This window comes from Scyliorhinus canicula, chromosome 2, assembly GCF_902713615.1.
Source record: "Scyliorhinus canicula chromosome 2, sScyCan1.1, whole genome shotgun sequence".
NCBI lineage: Eukaryota > Metazoa > Chordata > Chondrichthyes > Carcharhiniformes > Scyliorhinidae > Scyliorhinus > Scyliorhinus canicula.
In genome coordinates, this window is record NC_052147.1 from 280,931,073 (window position 1) to 280,949,297 (window position 18,225).

General features: G+C 51.2%; 1 protein-coding gene across 1 annotated transcript in view; it reads right to left on the reverse strand.

Annotated features, from left to right (window-relative positions):
* Window positions 1-18,225, reverse strand: part of LOC119962331 (receptor-type tyrosine-protein phosphatase-like N) — a 296,288-nt gene that overhangs the window by 277,036 nt on the left and 1,027 nt on the right. The window contains exon 2 of the mRNA XM_038790310.1: window positions 12,883-12,933. Coding sequence (XP_038646238.1) covers window positions 12,883-12,933 — 51 coding nt within the window. The remainder of the gene's footprint in view (window positions 1-12,882; window positions 12,934-18,225) is intronic.

Here is an 18,225-nt window from a genome sequence, read left to right on the forward strand (position 1 = left end):
GCTTTACCCTCATCCACCTGTTTGGTCACCTTCTCAAAAAACTCATAAGGTTTGTGAGACATGACCTACCCTTCACAAAACCGTGTTGAGTATCGCTAATCAACTTGTTCTTTTCAAGATGATTATAAACCCTATCTCTTATAACCTTTTCCAACATTTTACCCACAACTGAAGTAAGGCTCACAGGTCTATAATTACCAGGGTTGGCTCTACTCCCCTTCTTGAATATAGAATTCTATACAATGGGTGTGAGCGCGAACAGGAAGGGACGGAGCCCCCCCCGCTGGGTGTGGGCTCGGAGCCCCCGCTGGGTGTGGGCACGGAGCCCCCGCTGGGTGTGGGCACAGAGCCCCCCGCTGGGTGTGGGCACGGAGCCCCCCCCCCCCCGCTGGGTGTGGGCACGGAGGGACGGAGCCCCCGCTGGGTGTGGGCACGGAGGGACGGAGCCCCCCGCTGGGTGTGGGCACGGAGGGACGGAGCCCCCCGCTGGGTGTGGGCACGGGGCCCCCGCTGGGTGTGGGCTCGGAGGGACGGAGCCCCCGCTGGGTGTGGGCACGGAGCCCCCCCCCGCTGGGTGTGGGTACAGAGGGACGGAGCCCCCCCGCTGGGTGTGGGCACGGAGCCCCCGCTGGGTGTGGGCACGGAGCCCCCGCTGGGTGTGGGCACGGAGGGACGGAGCCCCCCGCTGGGTGTGGGCACGGAGCCCCCGCTGGGTGTGGGTACGGAGGGACGGAGCCCCCCCGCTGGGTGTGGGCACGGAGGGACGGAGCCCCCCCGCTGGGTGTGGGCACGGAGCCCCCCCGCTGGGTGTGGGCACGGAGGGACGGAGCCCTCCCCGCTGGGTGTGGGCACGGAGCCCCCCCGCTGGGTGTGGGCACGGAGGGCCGGAGCCCTCCCGCTGGGTGTGGGCACGGAGGGCCGGAGCCCCCCCCCGCTGGGTGTGGGCACGGAGGGACGGAGCCCCCCCGCTGGGTGTGGGCACGGAGGGACGGAGCCCCCCCGCTGGGTGTGGGCACGGAGCCCCCCCACTGGGTGTGGGCACGGGGATGTGGGTGTCGCTGGCTGGACCAGCATTTATTGTCCATCCCAGAGGACATTTAAGAGTCAAACACATTGCTGTGGGTCACATGGAGGCCAGACCGGGTAAGGACGGCAGATTTCCTTCCCTGAAGGACATTGGTGAACCAGATGGGTTTTTACGACAAGTTTCATGGTCACCTTTCGACTTTTAATTCAGGATTTTTATTGAATTCAAATGTCACCATCTGCCCTGGTGGGATTGGAACCTGGCTTCCCAGAGCAGCAGTCCGGGTCTCTGGATTACCCGTCCAGCGACAATGCCACTACACCACCGCCTCCCCTTTATTTATTCAGTGACCAACGGAGAAAAAGGGAGGAGGGTCTGAAAGCAGATTTCAGGGAGCTCGGAAGGGAATTAAAAAGCCAGACCTGGCGAGCAGTAGACGCGGGATCACTCCCAGCGCCACGTGCGAGCGAGCACAAGCCGAGCAGGTTTGAGCAGGTCAACGCGTGGCTGCAGAAAGGGAGACAGAGGGAGGACTTTACATTACTGAGGCCCTGGGACCAGCCCTGGGGCAGGCGGGACCTGGACAAGGACAACGGTTTCCACCGTTAACAGGACTGGGATTCATGTCCTTGCGGGAACGAGAGAAACAAGCATCGGGAAGTAAAGGAGTGTGAGCTGATGAGGAGGACACACGAGAGAGAGTAGAATCCTTGGAATAAAAACAGAAAATGTTGGAATGACTCAGCAGGTCTGGCAGCATCTGTGGAGAGAGAGGGGGAGAGAGAGAGAGAGAGAGAGAGAGAGAGGGGAGAGCGAGAGGGGGAGGGAGAGAGAGAGAGAGAGAGAGAGGGGGAGGAGGGAGGGAGGGAGGGAGGGAGGGAGGGAGGGAGGGAGGGAGGGAGGGAGGGAGGGAGGGAGGGAGGGAGGGAGGGAGGGAGGGAGGGAGGGAGGGAGAGAGAGAGAGAGAGAGAGAGGGAGGGAGGGAGGGAGGGAGGGAGAGAGGGAGAGAGAGAGAGAGGGAGGGAGGGAGGGGGAGGGAGGGAGGGGGAGAGAGAGAGAGAGAGGGAGGGTGGGAGGGTGGGGAGAGAGAGAGAGAGAGAGAGAGAGAGAGAGAGAGAGAGGGAGGGAGGGAGGGAGGAGAAAGAGAGAGAGAGAGAGAGAGAGGCCGAATGGCTTTCCTTTCATAGAATTTGCAGTGCAGAAGGAGGTCATTCGGCCCATCGAGTCTGCACCGGCTCTTGGAAAGAGCACCCTACCCAAGGTCAACACCTCCACCCTATCCACATAACCCAGTAACCCAACCCAACACTAAGGGCAATTTTCGACACTAAGGGCAATTTATCATGGCCAATCCACCTAACCTGCACATCTTTGGACTGTGGGAGGAAACCGGAGCACCCGGAGGAAACCCACGCACACACAGGGAGGATGTGCAGACTCCGCACAGACAGTGACCCAAGCCGGAATCGAACCTGGGACCCTGGAGCTGTGAAGCCATTGTGCTATCCACAATGTTACCGTGCTGCCCTTTGGAGCTGAAGAGCTAGCCGTTTAATTGGAATACTTGGCGAGTTTGCTCCAGTTAGAATAGGCTGTGGTTAAAAAGTCATTAGATTGGACCAGAGAAAGGACGGAAGTCAAACAAAGCCGAAATCAGGATTAATATGCAAGTATGTGAGTGCACAGTGTGGGTAATAAGATGGGTGAACAACAGACACAGGTTGGCAAATGGAACAACGATATTATTGCTGTAACACAGACCTGGCTCAAAGAATGGCAGCAGTGAGTGTTCAATATTCCTGGGTATAAGGTGTTTAAGAAAGACAGGAAGGAGGAAAAAGGGGGTGGGCACGGGAGTGGCAGAAATGATTAAAGATGGCATTGTAGTATTGGAGGGAGAGGATATCCCAGAGGGCTCAAAGACAGAATTTCTCTGGCACGGAGGCAAGGAATGAAAATAGTGTAGTGCAGAGACCTCCAGCTAGTAGAAGGGATGTGGAGAAACAAGCTTGCAAAAAAGGATTACAGGGAGGTGCAAGAATTATTGCACCAATGGGAGACTTCAGTTATCCAAATTTAGACTGAGATAGGAATACTGCGAAGGGGCAAGAGCGTTTGAGAGATCCTGGAATGTGTTCAAGATCATTCTCTCCAGCTGTATGTTTCCAGTCTGATGAGAGGACACTGTTGAAATGAAAATGAAAATTAAAATCGCTTATTGTCTGTGGTGAATGAGAATTCACACTGTATTATAATCTGTATATATATGCATCAATATTGTAAGCGCAGTTGCACTACCTGACCACCAGGGGGAGTAGCTCTGGGAGGACTCGAGAGTTTGTACTGGGCTCCTCCCTTGGCTCCGCCCAGGACTCCTCCCCCCTGGAGCTGCTGTATAAAGATCCGTGCCACAGGGTCAGCCAGCCAGTTCACCGAAAGTTCAACGGCTAACAGGCTGGCTCTGTTGTAAGTATATTAAAACAGCTATTCTAATCCTACAAGCACGTGCCCGTAGAACTGTTGGTTCCAACATTGTCACAAGTAGGCTTCAAATGAAGTTACTGTGAAGAGCCCCTAGTCGCCACATTCCGACGCCTGCTCGGGGAGGCTGGTACGGGAATCGAACCGTGCTGCTGGCCTGCCTTGGCCTGCCTGGTTCCGAAGTGGATCAAATATCAATGGGAGAGCATTTAGGGGACAGTGACCGTTACATCGTATTGTTTTAGGTTGGCTACTGAAAAAGACAAGGAACAATCCAGAGCAGGGATAAATAACTGGTGTAAAGGCTACACGATGGGGCGAGAGTGCATCTGAGTCGAGTGAGTTGGAATCAAACGTTGGCAGATAAGACGGTGGTCGAACAATGGGCCATCAATAGTACTGCAGACAATGTCAATGTGTATTTCCTTGAAAGGGGGTGGGGGGGCGGAAAAGGCGGATAAATAAATCCGGAGCACCCTGGGATGATGAAAGAGGGATGAAGATGAAAAGGAAGACAAGAGCTACGTGTATGTCAGAGGTCAGGTAGCAATACAATGGAGAGTCAGCTTGAATATGGACGGTCCAGAGGGCAAGCACGGAAAGAGACGGGCAGAGAACATGAAAGGGAATCCCAAGGTTGTCTACGAGCATTTAAATAATAAAAGGGTTGGGCAGCACGGTAGCACAGTGATTAGCACTGTTGCTTCACAGAGCCAGGGTACCAGGTTTGATTCCCGGCTTGGGTCACTGTCTGTGCGGAGTCTGCACTTTCTCCCCGTGTCTGCGTGGGTTTCCTCCGGCTTCCTCCCACAAGTCCCGAAAGACGTGCTGTTCGGTAATTTGGACGTCAGTACAGGTGAGCAAAAGTTTGGCCAAGAGAGATCAGCTTTGAGGAAAGTCTCGGAGGAGGAGAGAGGTGTGGCGAAGTTTCGGGAGCGAATTCCAGAGTTTAGGGCAGCTGAAGCCAAAGAAAACTGGGGAAGTGAGAAAGGATAGAATGACAGAGGAGCAGGGATGTTACTGGAGGAGGTGACAGACATATGGAGAGGAGAGGCCATGGATTGTTCCGGTTTAATACCTCACCTCGAAGGCAGTACGTGCGACGATTCCTCATCGCTCCACTCGAGTGTCAGCTTCGATGACGTTCTCAAGTCCTGGAGCGAGACTCAAAACTGTAACTAGGCCAAAATCTTGCGCACATTTAAACTGCAGGATCTCCCATCATGTAGAGCTCTTAAAGTTAACCTTTGGTCATTTGAACATGGAGCCAATTTGGCAAACTTCGCAGTGCAAAGATATTGGAACAAACACACTGCTCTGTTCATCAGCTGATGGGTTGATGCATTAACAATTGGTGCCTTTAATACAAGACAACATGGGAACACAGGGGTGCCATTCAGCCCCTCAATCCTATCCCATTTATTCAATTAGATCATGACTCAGCTTCATCAACTCCATTTACCAGCCTTGGCTCCACAGGCTTTCATGCCCTGACGTGGCAACATTTTCAATCTCAGTTTTGATGTTTTCAACTGACCTGCAGCCCTCCACAGGATTTTGGGGGAGTATGATCTGGATTGCCACTCCCCTTTGTGCGAAGTCGTGCTTCCCGACATCATCCCATAACAACCTGGCTCTCATTTGAAGATTATTCATCCTTGTTCTGCACCGCCCCATTCCACCAGAGAAATAGCTTCTCTTTATCAACCCATTCACATTCATCAATCATCCAAAATGCTTAAATGAGATAAGCCCTTAGCCACCTCTGCTCAGGCAGATACCCCACTGCGGAACCCTGTCCAGTCATGGTGTCCCCTCGCACAGTGAGGAGGATGGGGGGGGGGGGGGGGGGGGGGTGACCAGGACAAGCTTGTGAATTGTAAACGATTAGGCCGAGATTGTCAAGTCCTGGTGGAAACTCCTCCTCTTGTTGGAATTCAGGGGCCAGCCAATGCTGGGCGTCCTGCACAAGGCTTTTGTCAAGTGAAAACTGGAACAATCAGGAAAGGGTTAGGCAACAACACTATTTCTACACCTCCCCCCCCACCCCCCCCATTCGCACTCTAACCTCTCTGTCCTCACCCTTCGACACTATTCCAATGAAGCTCAACGTAAACTGGTGGGACTGTCCCTCATTTTTCCATTGGGCGCGCTCTCAACGACCTCCTGGACTCAGCTGCGAGTTCAACAATTTAAGGTCACACTGCGACTCCCATTTCTTTCTTTTTTGTCTAAATTTAGAGTACCCAATTATTTTTTCCAATTAAGGGGCAATTTAGCGTGGCCAATCTACCTACCCTGCACATCTTTGGGTTGTGGGGGCGGAACCCACGCAGACACGGGGAGAATGTGCAAACTCCACACGGACAGTGACCCAGGGCCGGGATTCGAACCCGGGTCCTCAGCGCCGTAGGCAGCAATGCTAACCACTGTGCCACCGTGCCGCCCGCAACTCCCATTTCTGTCGGACAGCAAGCATTGCTGATTCTGCTGTTGCCATCGACACAACCATTGAACAATCACCAACACTTAATCCCTTCCACACCATCGCTGAACCTCCAACTGGCTCTCACCTCCAACTCCTCTCTTACCCTGCCACTGTATATGCTTAAAACTATCCATAGTGGTACAATCACTGGCCGAGTAACCCAGAGGCCCAGGCTAATGGGTCTTGGGACATGGGTTCGAATCCCAAATTCAATGCAAAAATCTGGAATACAAAACTAGTTTCGGTAATGGAGACCACTGTTATCGATTGTTGTAAACCCCCCATCTGATTCACTAATGTCCTTTAGGGAAGGAAATCTGCCGTCCTTACCCGGTCTGGCCTACATGTGACTCCAGACCCACGTCAACGTGGTTGACTGTTAACTGCCCCCCTCTGAAATGACCGAGTAAACCATTCAGTTCCAAGGCAATTAGGGATGGGCTACAAATTCTGCCTTGCCAACGTTGCCCACATCCCATGAAGGAATAAATAAAACTATTCCCACTTCGGATGAAAGGTCATCCACCTGAAACATTAATTCTGTTTCTCTCTTCACAGATGCTGAGCATTCCCAGCATTTGCCGAAACGTCATTCCTGCAAATTTCTAGCAGCCGGGAAATTTATCTCCCCTTCCTCCATCTGTCTGTCTGTCTATTTCCTCTCTGCAGCCCCCAGTCCCAAACCCACCACAATCCACTTCTTCGAGACACAATTCCACCATGTCCTTTAACTGTTCTTTTAAACCTCTCCCCGAGAAGCTGTTACGATGGATGTTAATTACAACTCAAGCTGGATCAGGAGGAGCGCTGTCAGTAATGTAGCCTTCCACCCACTCGCAGCCTTGAAGGACAGCAATAGAAGGGGAGCGAAAACAGAGTGAGTCAGTCACTGAATATACTTCTCCCCCGCACACCAGAACATGTCATTACATCAATGCTCCAAGCACTCCGAAATGCACAGGGTGAAATCCAATAGGATTGAGATTGTTAAAGTACCTTAAGGGAAAGAGTGGCACAATGGTACTGTCACTGGACTAGTAATCCAGGGACCCAGGTGGTTTGAATTCCACCATGTCAATTGGTGGAATTTGATTAGAAATCTGTTATTAACATGCTAACGATGAACCACTGTCATAGAAATCATAGAATCCCTACAGTGCAAAAGGAGACCATTTGGCCAATCAAATTTGCACCAACCCTCCGAAAGAGCACCTGACCTAGGTCCCAACCCCCAGTATCCGCATATCCCAGTAATCCCACATAGCCTCTTGGACACCAAGGAGCAATTTAGCATGGCTAATCCACCTAACCTGAACATCTGAACACCTGAACGTGTGTGCGTGGGTTTCCTCCGGGTGCTCCGGTTTCCTCCCACAGTCCAAAGATGTGCGGGTTAGGTGGATTGGCCATGATAAATTGCCCTTAGTGTCCTAAAGAATAAGGTTAATGCGGGGGGGGGGGGGTTGTTGGGTTACTGGTATAGGGTGGATACGTTGACTTGAGTAGGGTGATCATTGCTCGGCACAACATCGAGGGCCGAAGGGCCTGTTCTATGTTCTATCTTTGGACGTTGGGATGAAACCGGAGCACCCGGGGGAAACCTACGCAGACACGGGGAGAACGTGCAAACTCCACACAGTTACCCGAGGCCGGAATTGAACCCAGGACCCTGGAGCTGTGAGACAGCAGTGCTATCAACCCATCTGGCTCACTAATGTCCTTTAGGGAAGGAAATCTGCCGTCCCTTACCTGATCTGGCCTGCATGTGACTCCAGACGCACAGCAACGTGTGGGTGACTCTTAAAACTTCCAATCCTGGAGATGGACAATTAAGCAACTAAAAGGAGAATGCTCCAAAATCCCAACCTCAATGTCACTCCCAAAAATGGCTGAGGGCACTGGGCTGCAAAGGGCTGTGGGCCCTGCCAATATTCCGGCAATGATAGGGAGGACTTGTGCTCAGGAACTTGCCACGCCCCTGGTACACCTACAACACTGGCATCTATCCGGCAATGTGGGACATTGCCCAGGCATCTGCTGTTCACAAAAAACAGGACAAATCCAACCCGGCCTTTACTACCCATCCGTCTATTCTCCATCGCCTGGAATATCGTGGACAGTTTTGGTCTCCTTCTCGGAGGAAGGATGTTCTAGCTCTCGAGGAAGAGCAGCAAAGGTTTACCAGACTGATTCCAGGGATGGCGGGACTGTCATATGAGGAGAGATTGACTAGATTGGGATTGTTCTCGCTGGAGTTCAGAAGAATGAGGGGGGATCTCATGGAGACTTATAAAATTCTAACAGGACTAGACAGGGTAGATGCAGGGAAGATGTTACCAATGATGGGTGTGTCCAGAACCAGGGGTCACAGCCTGAGGATTCAGGGTAAACCATTTCGGACAGAGATAAGGAGACATTTTTTCACACAAAGAGTGGTGAGCCTGTGGGATTCATTACCACAGGAAGTAGTTGATGCTGAAACACTGAATGTATTCAAGAGGCGGCTGAATATAGCACTTGGGGAGAATGGGATCAAAGGCTATGGGGAGAAAGCAGTATGAGGCTATTGAGTTGGATGATCAGCCATGATCGTGATGAATGGCGGAGCAGGCTCGAAGGGCCAAAAGGCCTCCTCCTGCTCCTACCTTCTATGTATCTATGTCTGTATCATTAGCAAAGTAATGGAAAGTGCTGTTAACCGTGCTATCTTACTTACTCAGCAATAACCTGCTCACTGCGCCAGTTTGGGTTCCGCCAGGGTCACTCAGCTCCTGACCTCATTACAGCCTGGGTTCAAACATGGACAGAAGAGCTGAATGCCAGAGGTGAGGGGAGAGTGATTCACCCTCGACATCAAGGCAGCATTTGACCGAGTATGGAGCATGAGCTAAATTGAGGTCAATGGGAATCAGGGGGAAAACCCTCCATTGGTTGGAGACCTACTTGGCTTAAAAGGAAGATGGTGGCAGTTGTTGGGAAGTCAATTATCTCAGTCCGAAGACATTACTATAGCTGTCTGGTGTAATGTCTTAGACCGAACCATGGCAGCACGGTAGCCTTGTGGATAGCACAATTGCTTCACAGCTCCAGGGTCCCAGGTTCGATTCCGGCTTGGGTCACTGTCTGTGCGGAGTCTGCACATCCTCCCCGTGTCTGCGTGGGTTTCCTCCCACAGTCCAAAGATGTGCAGGTTAGGTGGATTGGCCATGATAAATTGCCCTTCGTGTCCAAAATTGCCCTTGGTGTTGGGCGGGGTTACTGGGTTATGGGGATAAGGTGGAGGTGTTGACCTTGGATAGGGTGTTCTTTCCAAGAGCCGGTGCAGACTCGATGGGCCGAATGGCCTCCTTCTGCACTGCAAATTCTATGATATCTTGAATTGCTTCATCAATGACCTTCCTTCCAACATAAGGTGAAATGTGGGGATAGTTGCAAATGACTGCAGTACGTTCATCACCATTCGCGACTATGAAGGAATCCAGGCCCAAACGCAGCAAGACCTGGACAATATCCAAACTTGGGCTGGAAAATGGCAAATTACAATGACCAGTGGCAATGACCATCTCCAACAAAAGTGGCTCCAACCACACGACTTGACATTCAATGACTACCCCATCGCTGAGGCCCCTTCTTTCAACATCCTGGGGGTTACCATTGATCAGAAACTAAACTGGATTAGCCAAACAAACACTGTTGCTACAAGAGCAGGTCATAGGCTAGGAATCCTTCTTTTAAAAATATATCTTTTTTCCTTTTTTTATAAATCTTGAGTACCCAATTTTTATTTCCAATTAAAGGGCAATTTATCCTGACCAATCCACCTACCCTGCACATCATTTTGGGTTGTGGGGGTGAGACCCACGCAGACACGGGGAGGATGTGCAAACGCCATACGGACAGTGACCCGGGTCCTCAGCGTCGTGAGGCAGCAATGTTAACGATTGTGCCACGGTTCCGCCCTGGAGACTGGAAATCCTGTGGCAAGTAACTAATTTCCTAACTCTCCAAAGCCTGTCCACCATCTACAAGGCACAAATCCTCTATGTGATGGAATTCACCCCACTTGCCTGGATGAGTGCAGCTCCAACAACACTCAAGAAGCTTAATACATCCAGCACAAAGCAGCCCCGCTTGATTGGCACCCCATCCTCCACAGTAAACATCTTCCACTGACACACTGTGGCAGCAGTGTACACCATACAGGGGCTGGTTTAGCTCACTGGGCTAAATCGCTGGCTTTTAAAGCAGACCAAGCAGGCCAGCAGCACGGTTCAATTCCCGTACCAGCCTCCCCGGACAGGAGCCGGAATGTGGCGACTAGGGGCTTTTCACAGTAACTTCATTGAAGCCTACTCGTGACAATAAAGCGATTTTCATTTTCATTTCATTTCATCTACAAGATGCGCTGCAGCAACTCACCAAGGTTCCTTCGACAGCACCTTCCAAACCCACAACCTCAATCACCTAGAAGGACAAGGGCAGCAGATACATGGAAACCCCACCGCCTGCAAGTTCCCCTCAAGGACAGCGCGGTAGCACAGTGGTTAGCACTGTTGCTTCACAGCCCCAGGGTCCCAGGTTCGATTCCCGGCTTGGGCCGCTGTCTGTGCGGAGTCTGCACGTTCTCCCCGTGTCTGCGTGGGTTTCCTCCGGGCGCTCCGGTTTCCTCCCACATGTCCCGAAAGACGTGCTGTTAAGTGAATTGGACATTCTGAATTCTCCCTCTGTGTACCCGAACAGGCGCCAGAGTGTGGCAACTAGGGGCCTTTCACAGTAACTTCACTGCAGTGTTAATGTAAGCCTACTAGAGACAATAAAGATTATTACTATATTATACTATACTGTATTATAAGTCACACAAGTCATTGACTTGGAAGTATATTGTCGTTCCTTCACCATCGCCTGGTCGAAGTCCTGGAACTCCCTCTCTAATAGCACAATGGGTAGACCTACTCCACCTGGACTGCTGTGGATCAAGAAGACAGAACACCACCTTCTTTTCAAGGGCAATCAGGGATGGGCAATAAAGGTTGGCCACATCACATGAATGAATTAACGTTAAAAAAATAGCAATGCACCTTCGGACATGATGTCGGATTGAGAAACATCAGGGAGCGAGAAACCAGGTCATTTATGAATCATTTCTCATCCCTCTGGAATCAGAGACTGATGAACAATCCGAGGAATATCTCCATCACTCACTTCCCTCTGCACAGCCCAAACTTGATGCATGGCTGCTCAGGTCTTCATCTCAACAATGGGAACATTTCATACATCATGAACATCAACTGGAGTTGTATGGAGTTCCACCTGTAGCATTCCCACTCTGTATCCCTGCTGTACCTGTGCTGGGAATGTTTGATGGGGACAGTGTAGAGGGAGCTTTACTCTGTATCTAACCCCGTGCTGTACCTGTCCTGGGAGTGTTTGATGGGGACAGTGTAGAGGGAGCTTTACTCTGTATCTATCCCCGTGCTGTACCTGTCCTGGGAGTGTTTGATGGGAACAGTGTAGAGGGAGCTTTACTCTGTATCTAACCCCGTGCTGTACCTGTCCTGGGAGTGTTTGATGGGGACAGTGTAGAGGGAGCTTTACTCTGTATCTAACCCCTTGCTGTACCTGTCCTGGGAGTGTTTCTATGGGGACAGTGTAGAGGGAGCTTTACTCTGTATCTATCCCCGAGCTTTACTCTGTATCTAACAGAGAGATCTAGGTGGACAGGTCCACAGGGCACAGAAAGATGCAACACAGGTGGAGAAGGTAGTCAAGAAGGCATACGGCATGCTTGCCTTCATTGGCCGGGGCATTGAGTATAAGAATTGGCAAGTCTTTTTGCAGCTGTCTAGAACCTTAGTTAGGCCACACTTGGAGTATAGTGTTCAATTTTGGTCGCCACACTACCAGAAGGACGTGGAGGCTTTAGAGAGGGTGCAGAAGAGATTTACCAGGATGTTGCCTGGCATGGAGGGCATTAGCTATGAGGAGAGGTTGGATAAACACGGTTTGTTCTCACTGGAACGACGGAGATTGAGGGGCGACCTGATAGAAGTCTACAAAATTATGAGGGGCATAGACAGAGTGGATAGTCAGAGGCTTTTCCCCAGGGTAGAGGGGTCAATTACTAGGGGGCATAGGTTTAAGGTGTGAGGGGCAAGGTTTAGAGGAGATGTACGAGTCAAGTTTTTTTACACAGAGGGTAGTGGGTGCCTGGAACTCGCTGCCAGAGGAGGTGGTGGAAGCAGGGACGATAGTGACATTTAATTGGGAATCTTGACAAATACATGAATAGGATGGGATTAGAGGGATACGGACCCAGGAAGTGTAGAAGATTTTAGTTTAGACGGGCAGCATGGTCGACGCAGGCTTGGATGGCCGATGGGCCTGTTCCTGTGCTGTACTTTTCTTTGTTCTTTGTTCTGACCCCGTGCTTACCTGTCCTGGGAGTGTTTGATGGGGACAGTGTAGAGGGAGCTTTACTCTGTATCTAACCATGTGCTGTACCTGTCCTGGGAGTGTTTGAAGGGGACAGTGTAGAGGGAGCTTTACTCTCCATCTAACCCCGTGCTGTACCTGTCCAGGGAGTGTTTGATGGGGACAGTGTAGAGAGAGCTTTACTCTGTATCTAACCCCGTGCTGTACCTGTCCTGGGAGTGTTTGATGGGGACAGTGTAGAGGGAGCTTTACTCTGTATCTAACCCCGTGCTGTACCTCTCCTGGGAGTGTTTGATGGGGACAGTGTAGAGGGAGCTTTAGTTTGCATTTGACTGTCTGATGGTGCTTAGTTTTTCTGCACTTGCATTGAACACAACAGACACCATAAGAAAATAAATAAACAAAGAGGGAGTAGTTGCAATTCCAATCATTTATCACAGAAAGTAGGACTTACCATTGACACATAGCTCCTCGTGTGAACAGAGCCTCTCTTCAAACAGACAGCCTTCAAAATGAGAGAAAAAAAATATTAAACAGGTTGTAACATTAGGATTTCTATTATAACAGTCTTCAAGAACCACCCAATAATATACATCGCACACGACAGGCCTCCAGGCAACCCAGTGCCTAGCAACGGGACCATAGCAACTGCTTTAAGATCTGACCACTGCACAGGACCAGCACCAAGAATTCATTGAAGAGTCCACACCAATGTCCAACAATTCCACAGAAAATGACCAGCAGAATTGGAATTGGACTTGGGATCTGTAAACATAACCCGGCATGCCCTTCCCCCACCCCCACCCCCAGTCATTTCCCATAATCCGGTCTCCCTCCAGAGGTGTCTCTCTGGTAACCGCTTTGCGGGTGATGTGACCTCAATTCACTCGAGACACGAGAGGAAGTAAACTGTGGCTTTAATAGACTTACAACTGAGCCTGCCTGCGACCAGAAGAACTGAGGGCAGACTCACAAGACCGCAGCACTTTATACTTCCGGTAGTTGGAGGGGCCATGGGCGGAGCCAAGGGTGGAGCCCTGTACAAGCTCCTCATCTCCCCCTGTGGACAGAGCCGTGCAACGGCTCACAGACAGAGCCCACAAGGACACAATGATATATAGTGTGAATTAAGCATTATACATTCACCACAACGGGGTCCGCTGTAGCTTAGCTGCTCTCTATTGGCCGCGTCAGAAGGTCATGGAGGAGGGGGGGGGGGGGGGTTGAAGCTTCCCACTCCAGAGACTTGAACATGTAATCCAGACAGACACTCAGTGCAGGACTGGGAGAGTCCTGGGAGAGACAAGGTACGAGTCCGAGGTACATCTAGAGTACGTCTAGGGGCAGCACGGTAGCATGGTGGTTAGCATAAATGCTTTACAGCTCCAGGGTTCCAGGTTCGATTCCCGCCTGGGTCACTGTCTGTGCGGAGTCTGCCCGTCCTCCCCGTGTGTGCGTGGGTTTCCTCCGGGTGCTCCGGTTTCCTCCCACAGTCCAAAGATGTGTGGGTTAGGTGGATTGGCCATGCTAAATTGCCCGTAGTGTCCTAAAAAGTAAGGTTAAGGGGAGGGGGGTTGTTGGGTTACGGGTATAGGGTGGATACGTGGGTTTGGGTAGGGTGATCATTGCTCGGCACAACATCGAGGGCCGAAGGGCCTGTTCTGAGCTGTACTGTTCTATGTTCTATATAGACGTAATTGGTCAAGGCCACCATTTTGAAGAGGTGTAGGAGGCTGGTGCCCTGGCCCAATATTTGGCCCTCAACCAAAATCACTAAACCTTCAGATTATTTAGTCATTCTTTGTGGGATCTTGCTGTGTGAAAATTAGTTGCCGTGTTTCCCTGCGTCACAACAATGGCCACACATGAAAATGAAATGAAGATCGCTTATTGTCACAAGTAGGCTTCAAATGAAGTTACTGTAAAACGCCCCTAGTCGCCACATTCCGGCGCCTGTTCGGGGAGGCTGACACGGGAATTGAACCGTGCTGCTGGCCTGCCTTGGTCTGCTTTCGAAGCCAGCTCTTTAGCCCAGTGTGCTAAACCAGCCCCTAGAATCAAAGTCATCAAAGTTCATAGGCGGCAAAGTGCTTGGGGACGGCCTGAAGTCACACCATGCACTGTGGAAATGCAATTTAGCGTTTGTACTAAATATGTAGGTTGACCCCGGGGCAAGCGGGAGAAAGAAGTGGTTTAATCTAGGACACAACCGTGTGTCTCTGGTGACACACGTGTAGGTAAGTGCTGGGAGAGGAGGGAGGTCTCTAGTGGGTCATCTGCCCTTTCCTCACACAGTTCAATAGCCTTCCCAACACGGTCTGATCATTGGACGGAGATACCGTGCAGACCAAATTGTGTGGAATTGTACCCCAGCATCAATCAAGGTTTATCCAACACTCTGCCACTTATTCCATCAGAAGGTAGTGGCTAAATAGCAATGTCACTAGGCTAGCAATCCCAGAGGTCACGGCTTCAAATCCCACCACGGCAGCTGGTGGAATTTAAATTCAAATAATAAAATCTAGAAGAGATGGCGACCATGAATTAAGACGGGACGTGGCCAGCAGTACCCGCAAGAAGCCTCTTCCGGTTTTCCCGACAGTCGTTCCGCAGGATCTAACGCGATGTTGAGGCACCCTCAATTACGACGCGAGAGCGAGGTCGGTAATCAAAAGGCTTTAATCTACAGAGAACTGAACAGCATCCGAGAGAAGTGTGCTCACCACATGGAGCCTTATCCTATATACCGTTTCCTGGGGGCGTAGCCAGAGGCGGAGTCCCCCAGGGTTCCAAGCCTCTTAAAGGGGCAGGGTGTTAAAGGTCAGGTACCGTTTACGGCAGTTATTAATACCGTTCATCACAGATGTAAAGGAGGTCGGATCATGTAGGGCAACTAGTGATGGGCAATAAATGCAGGCCGCACCAGCGACGCCCATGTCCTGTAAACAAGAAAGAAAAATATCCCGCCCACTGACTTGCAGAGTTCATAGAATTTACAGTGCAGAAGGAGGCCATTCGGCCCATTGAGTCTGCACCGGCCCTTGGAAAGAGCACCCTACCTAAGCCCAAACCTCCACCCTATCCTTATATACCAGTAGCCCCACCGAACTGTTTCCGACACTAAGGGGGCAATTTATCATGTCCAATCCACCTAACCTGTACATCTTTGGACTGTGGGAGGAAACCGGAGCACCCGGAGGAAACCCACGCACACGCGGGGAGAAGGTGCAGACTCCGCACAGACAGTGACCCAAGCCGGGAATCGAACCTGGGACCCTGGAGCTGTGAAGCAACTGTGCGGACCGCTGTGCTACCGTGCGGCCTCAAGTCACTTAACTCCGCCGACGCCAAATCTAACCGGCCGCTGGGATTTACCGGCCTCGCCGAGGTGATCCCGGTCAGGCGCCAATTAGTACTGGTCCCCACAAATGGAGATGAGGCGGAACAGCACCCAAGGGGGGCCTATCAGGCGATCGGAAACCCCCAGGTGGCTGGTATCTGGGCAGGGTAGCAACCCTAGCACTGCTGCTGCTGCCACCTGGGTACCTTGGCACTGCCAGCTTGGTGCCCTGGCAATGCCCCTGCCAGCCTTGGCAGTTCCGGCATTGTACATGAGTGGCAATTTGCCCATGCTGGGCATCGGGCCCAGGGCAGCCCCTGCCCATGAGGGGAGGTGGGGGGGGGGGGGGGGCGCTCGAGGACCCCCCAACAGGTGAGTTGGGAGTGTTAGGGAGGGATCTGGGGGTCGAGAGATGGGGGCGACAGAATGAGGCCTCGGTGGGGCGTTCCCTATTGAAGCCCAAAAAAACCCCAGAATGGCGTTTGATAGCAGGAATAACCCGTCTAATCGTGCCCAGAATGGACTCTTTTTTTCATTAGTTCGCTCCCTCACTCTCTACGACATGCACTCTCTGACCTACATTAGCATCTGGTCTAACAGTGCCTCATTTTAACCTGCTCATGCTCGAGTTCGAATCGTTCCCTGGCTTTGCCCCTCTCTAAATCCGTAACCTCCACCAACAACCCTCCGGAATCTGCGGCCTGGAGCACCCCCATCGTTGCCAGGTTGGCCTTCAGCTGCCTGGGCCTCCTGCTCTGCAACACCCTCCCTGGATCTCTCCCAATCTCTCCCCTCCTTAAAGCCTACCGAGCTATTGATCACACGCCCCCCCCCCCCCCACCCCCCCCCCCCCCCCGGACACCTCCTTACTTGCAAGGCTTTGGACACAGGCGCCCCATAAATGCAAGTCGATGATGTTGCTTCAGGGGAGATGGGCAAAGGTGTACGAAAGATTAGTGATGGGAGTTTTGTTTTCCTGCTTCATCAGTAGTCGGTGGAGCAATTTAAACAAAAGGAACACTGTTTTATTAATCCTCTTCTGGCAACCTCTCTCTCTTTTTGAAAAAAAAAAGCATGTTTTATTTTTAACCTCAAGTAATCAGCGTAAAAAAAACTAATTTACCAACTCCCACTCGCCACATTGTAATAATATGTCAGACTAGCAGCTAATGAAGCAGAGGTGGGTGAGCAAAACAGACAGGCAGAGAGCGACAGGCAGAGAGAGAGAGAGAGAGAGATACAATCTGTCTGCAGTCCTCCAGGGGCCTAGATAGCAGTCTGTGACTCATCTCTCCTGACCCACAAACTCATCTATTCGCATCACCCTACATTATTGTATTTTAAATATCCCAAAGATGAAAGAAAATCGGTGCAAAATGTTAAACCGGATGGTCAGGCTTGACGTTGGCATTTAGTCACACAGACAAAAAACACCGCAAATTAAAATGAAAAATCCTGCGGTCATTAACTGGCTGAAGGCAGCTCGGCAAAATCTGAGGCGATGATAGTCAAACCTGTGCTAATTATATTAGATCTGATATTTTAATAAACGCATTTTAATAAAACAACTCGGGGAAAACTAAACTGCATGCCTGCCTAATCAACCCTTAATGAATTCTCAGCCCACGGAGCGACTTATAAAATGCTTTTATTGCCTCAAATTATATTGCACAGCTCAGAAGCAGGCCATTCAGCCCATCTGGTCAATGCTGGTGTTCCTGTTCCAAACGAGCCTTCCTTCCACCCCCCCAAACCAATACTTGTCCACATCTCTGTGAAAAGCCATCGCAACCGTGAGCCCAGGGGGCGAGAGAGGCAGACGTTTTGGCCATTGCCTCCTTGGTAGACTAGGATACGGATCTTATCAGCGTGGAGGGACTCGGAGCCACCGAAATCGGGGGTATGGGTTAGCCACATGGCCGGGTTTCTCAGGTTTGAGAAGATTAAGTTCACCCCGAGAGGATCGACGTCAGGGTTCGTCTGGAGATGGCAGCCATTTAACAACTCGGGGAAAACTAAACTGTTAGCAGATACGATAAAGGGGGGGGGGGGGGGGGTTAGGGAATGAGCAGGGGGGTAGAGGGAGTTAGTTTAGTTTAGTTTAGGCGGGATCAGCGAGAGGAGATGGAGGGACTTGGGAATTGTGTGCGTTGTTGGTTGGGGGGAATTGTGTGTGTGTTGTTGGTTGGGGGGAATTGTGTGTGTGTTGTTGGTTGGGGGGAATTGTGTGTGTGTTGTTGGTTGGGGGGAATTGTGTGTGTGTTGTTGGTTGGGGGGAATTGTGTGTGTTGTTGGTTGGGGGGAATTGTGTGTGTGTTGTTGGTTGGGGGGAATTGTGTGTGTTGTTGGTTGGGGGGAATTGTGTGTGTGTTGTTGGTTGGGGGGAATTGTGTGTGTTGTTGGTTGGGGGAATTGTGTGTGTGTTGTGGTTGGGGGGAATTGTGTGTGTTGGTTGGT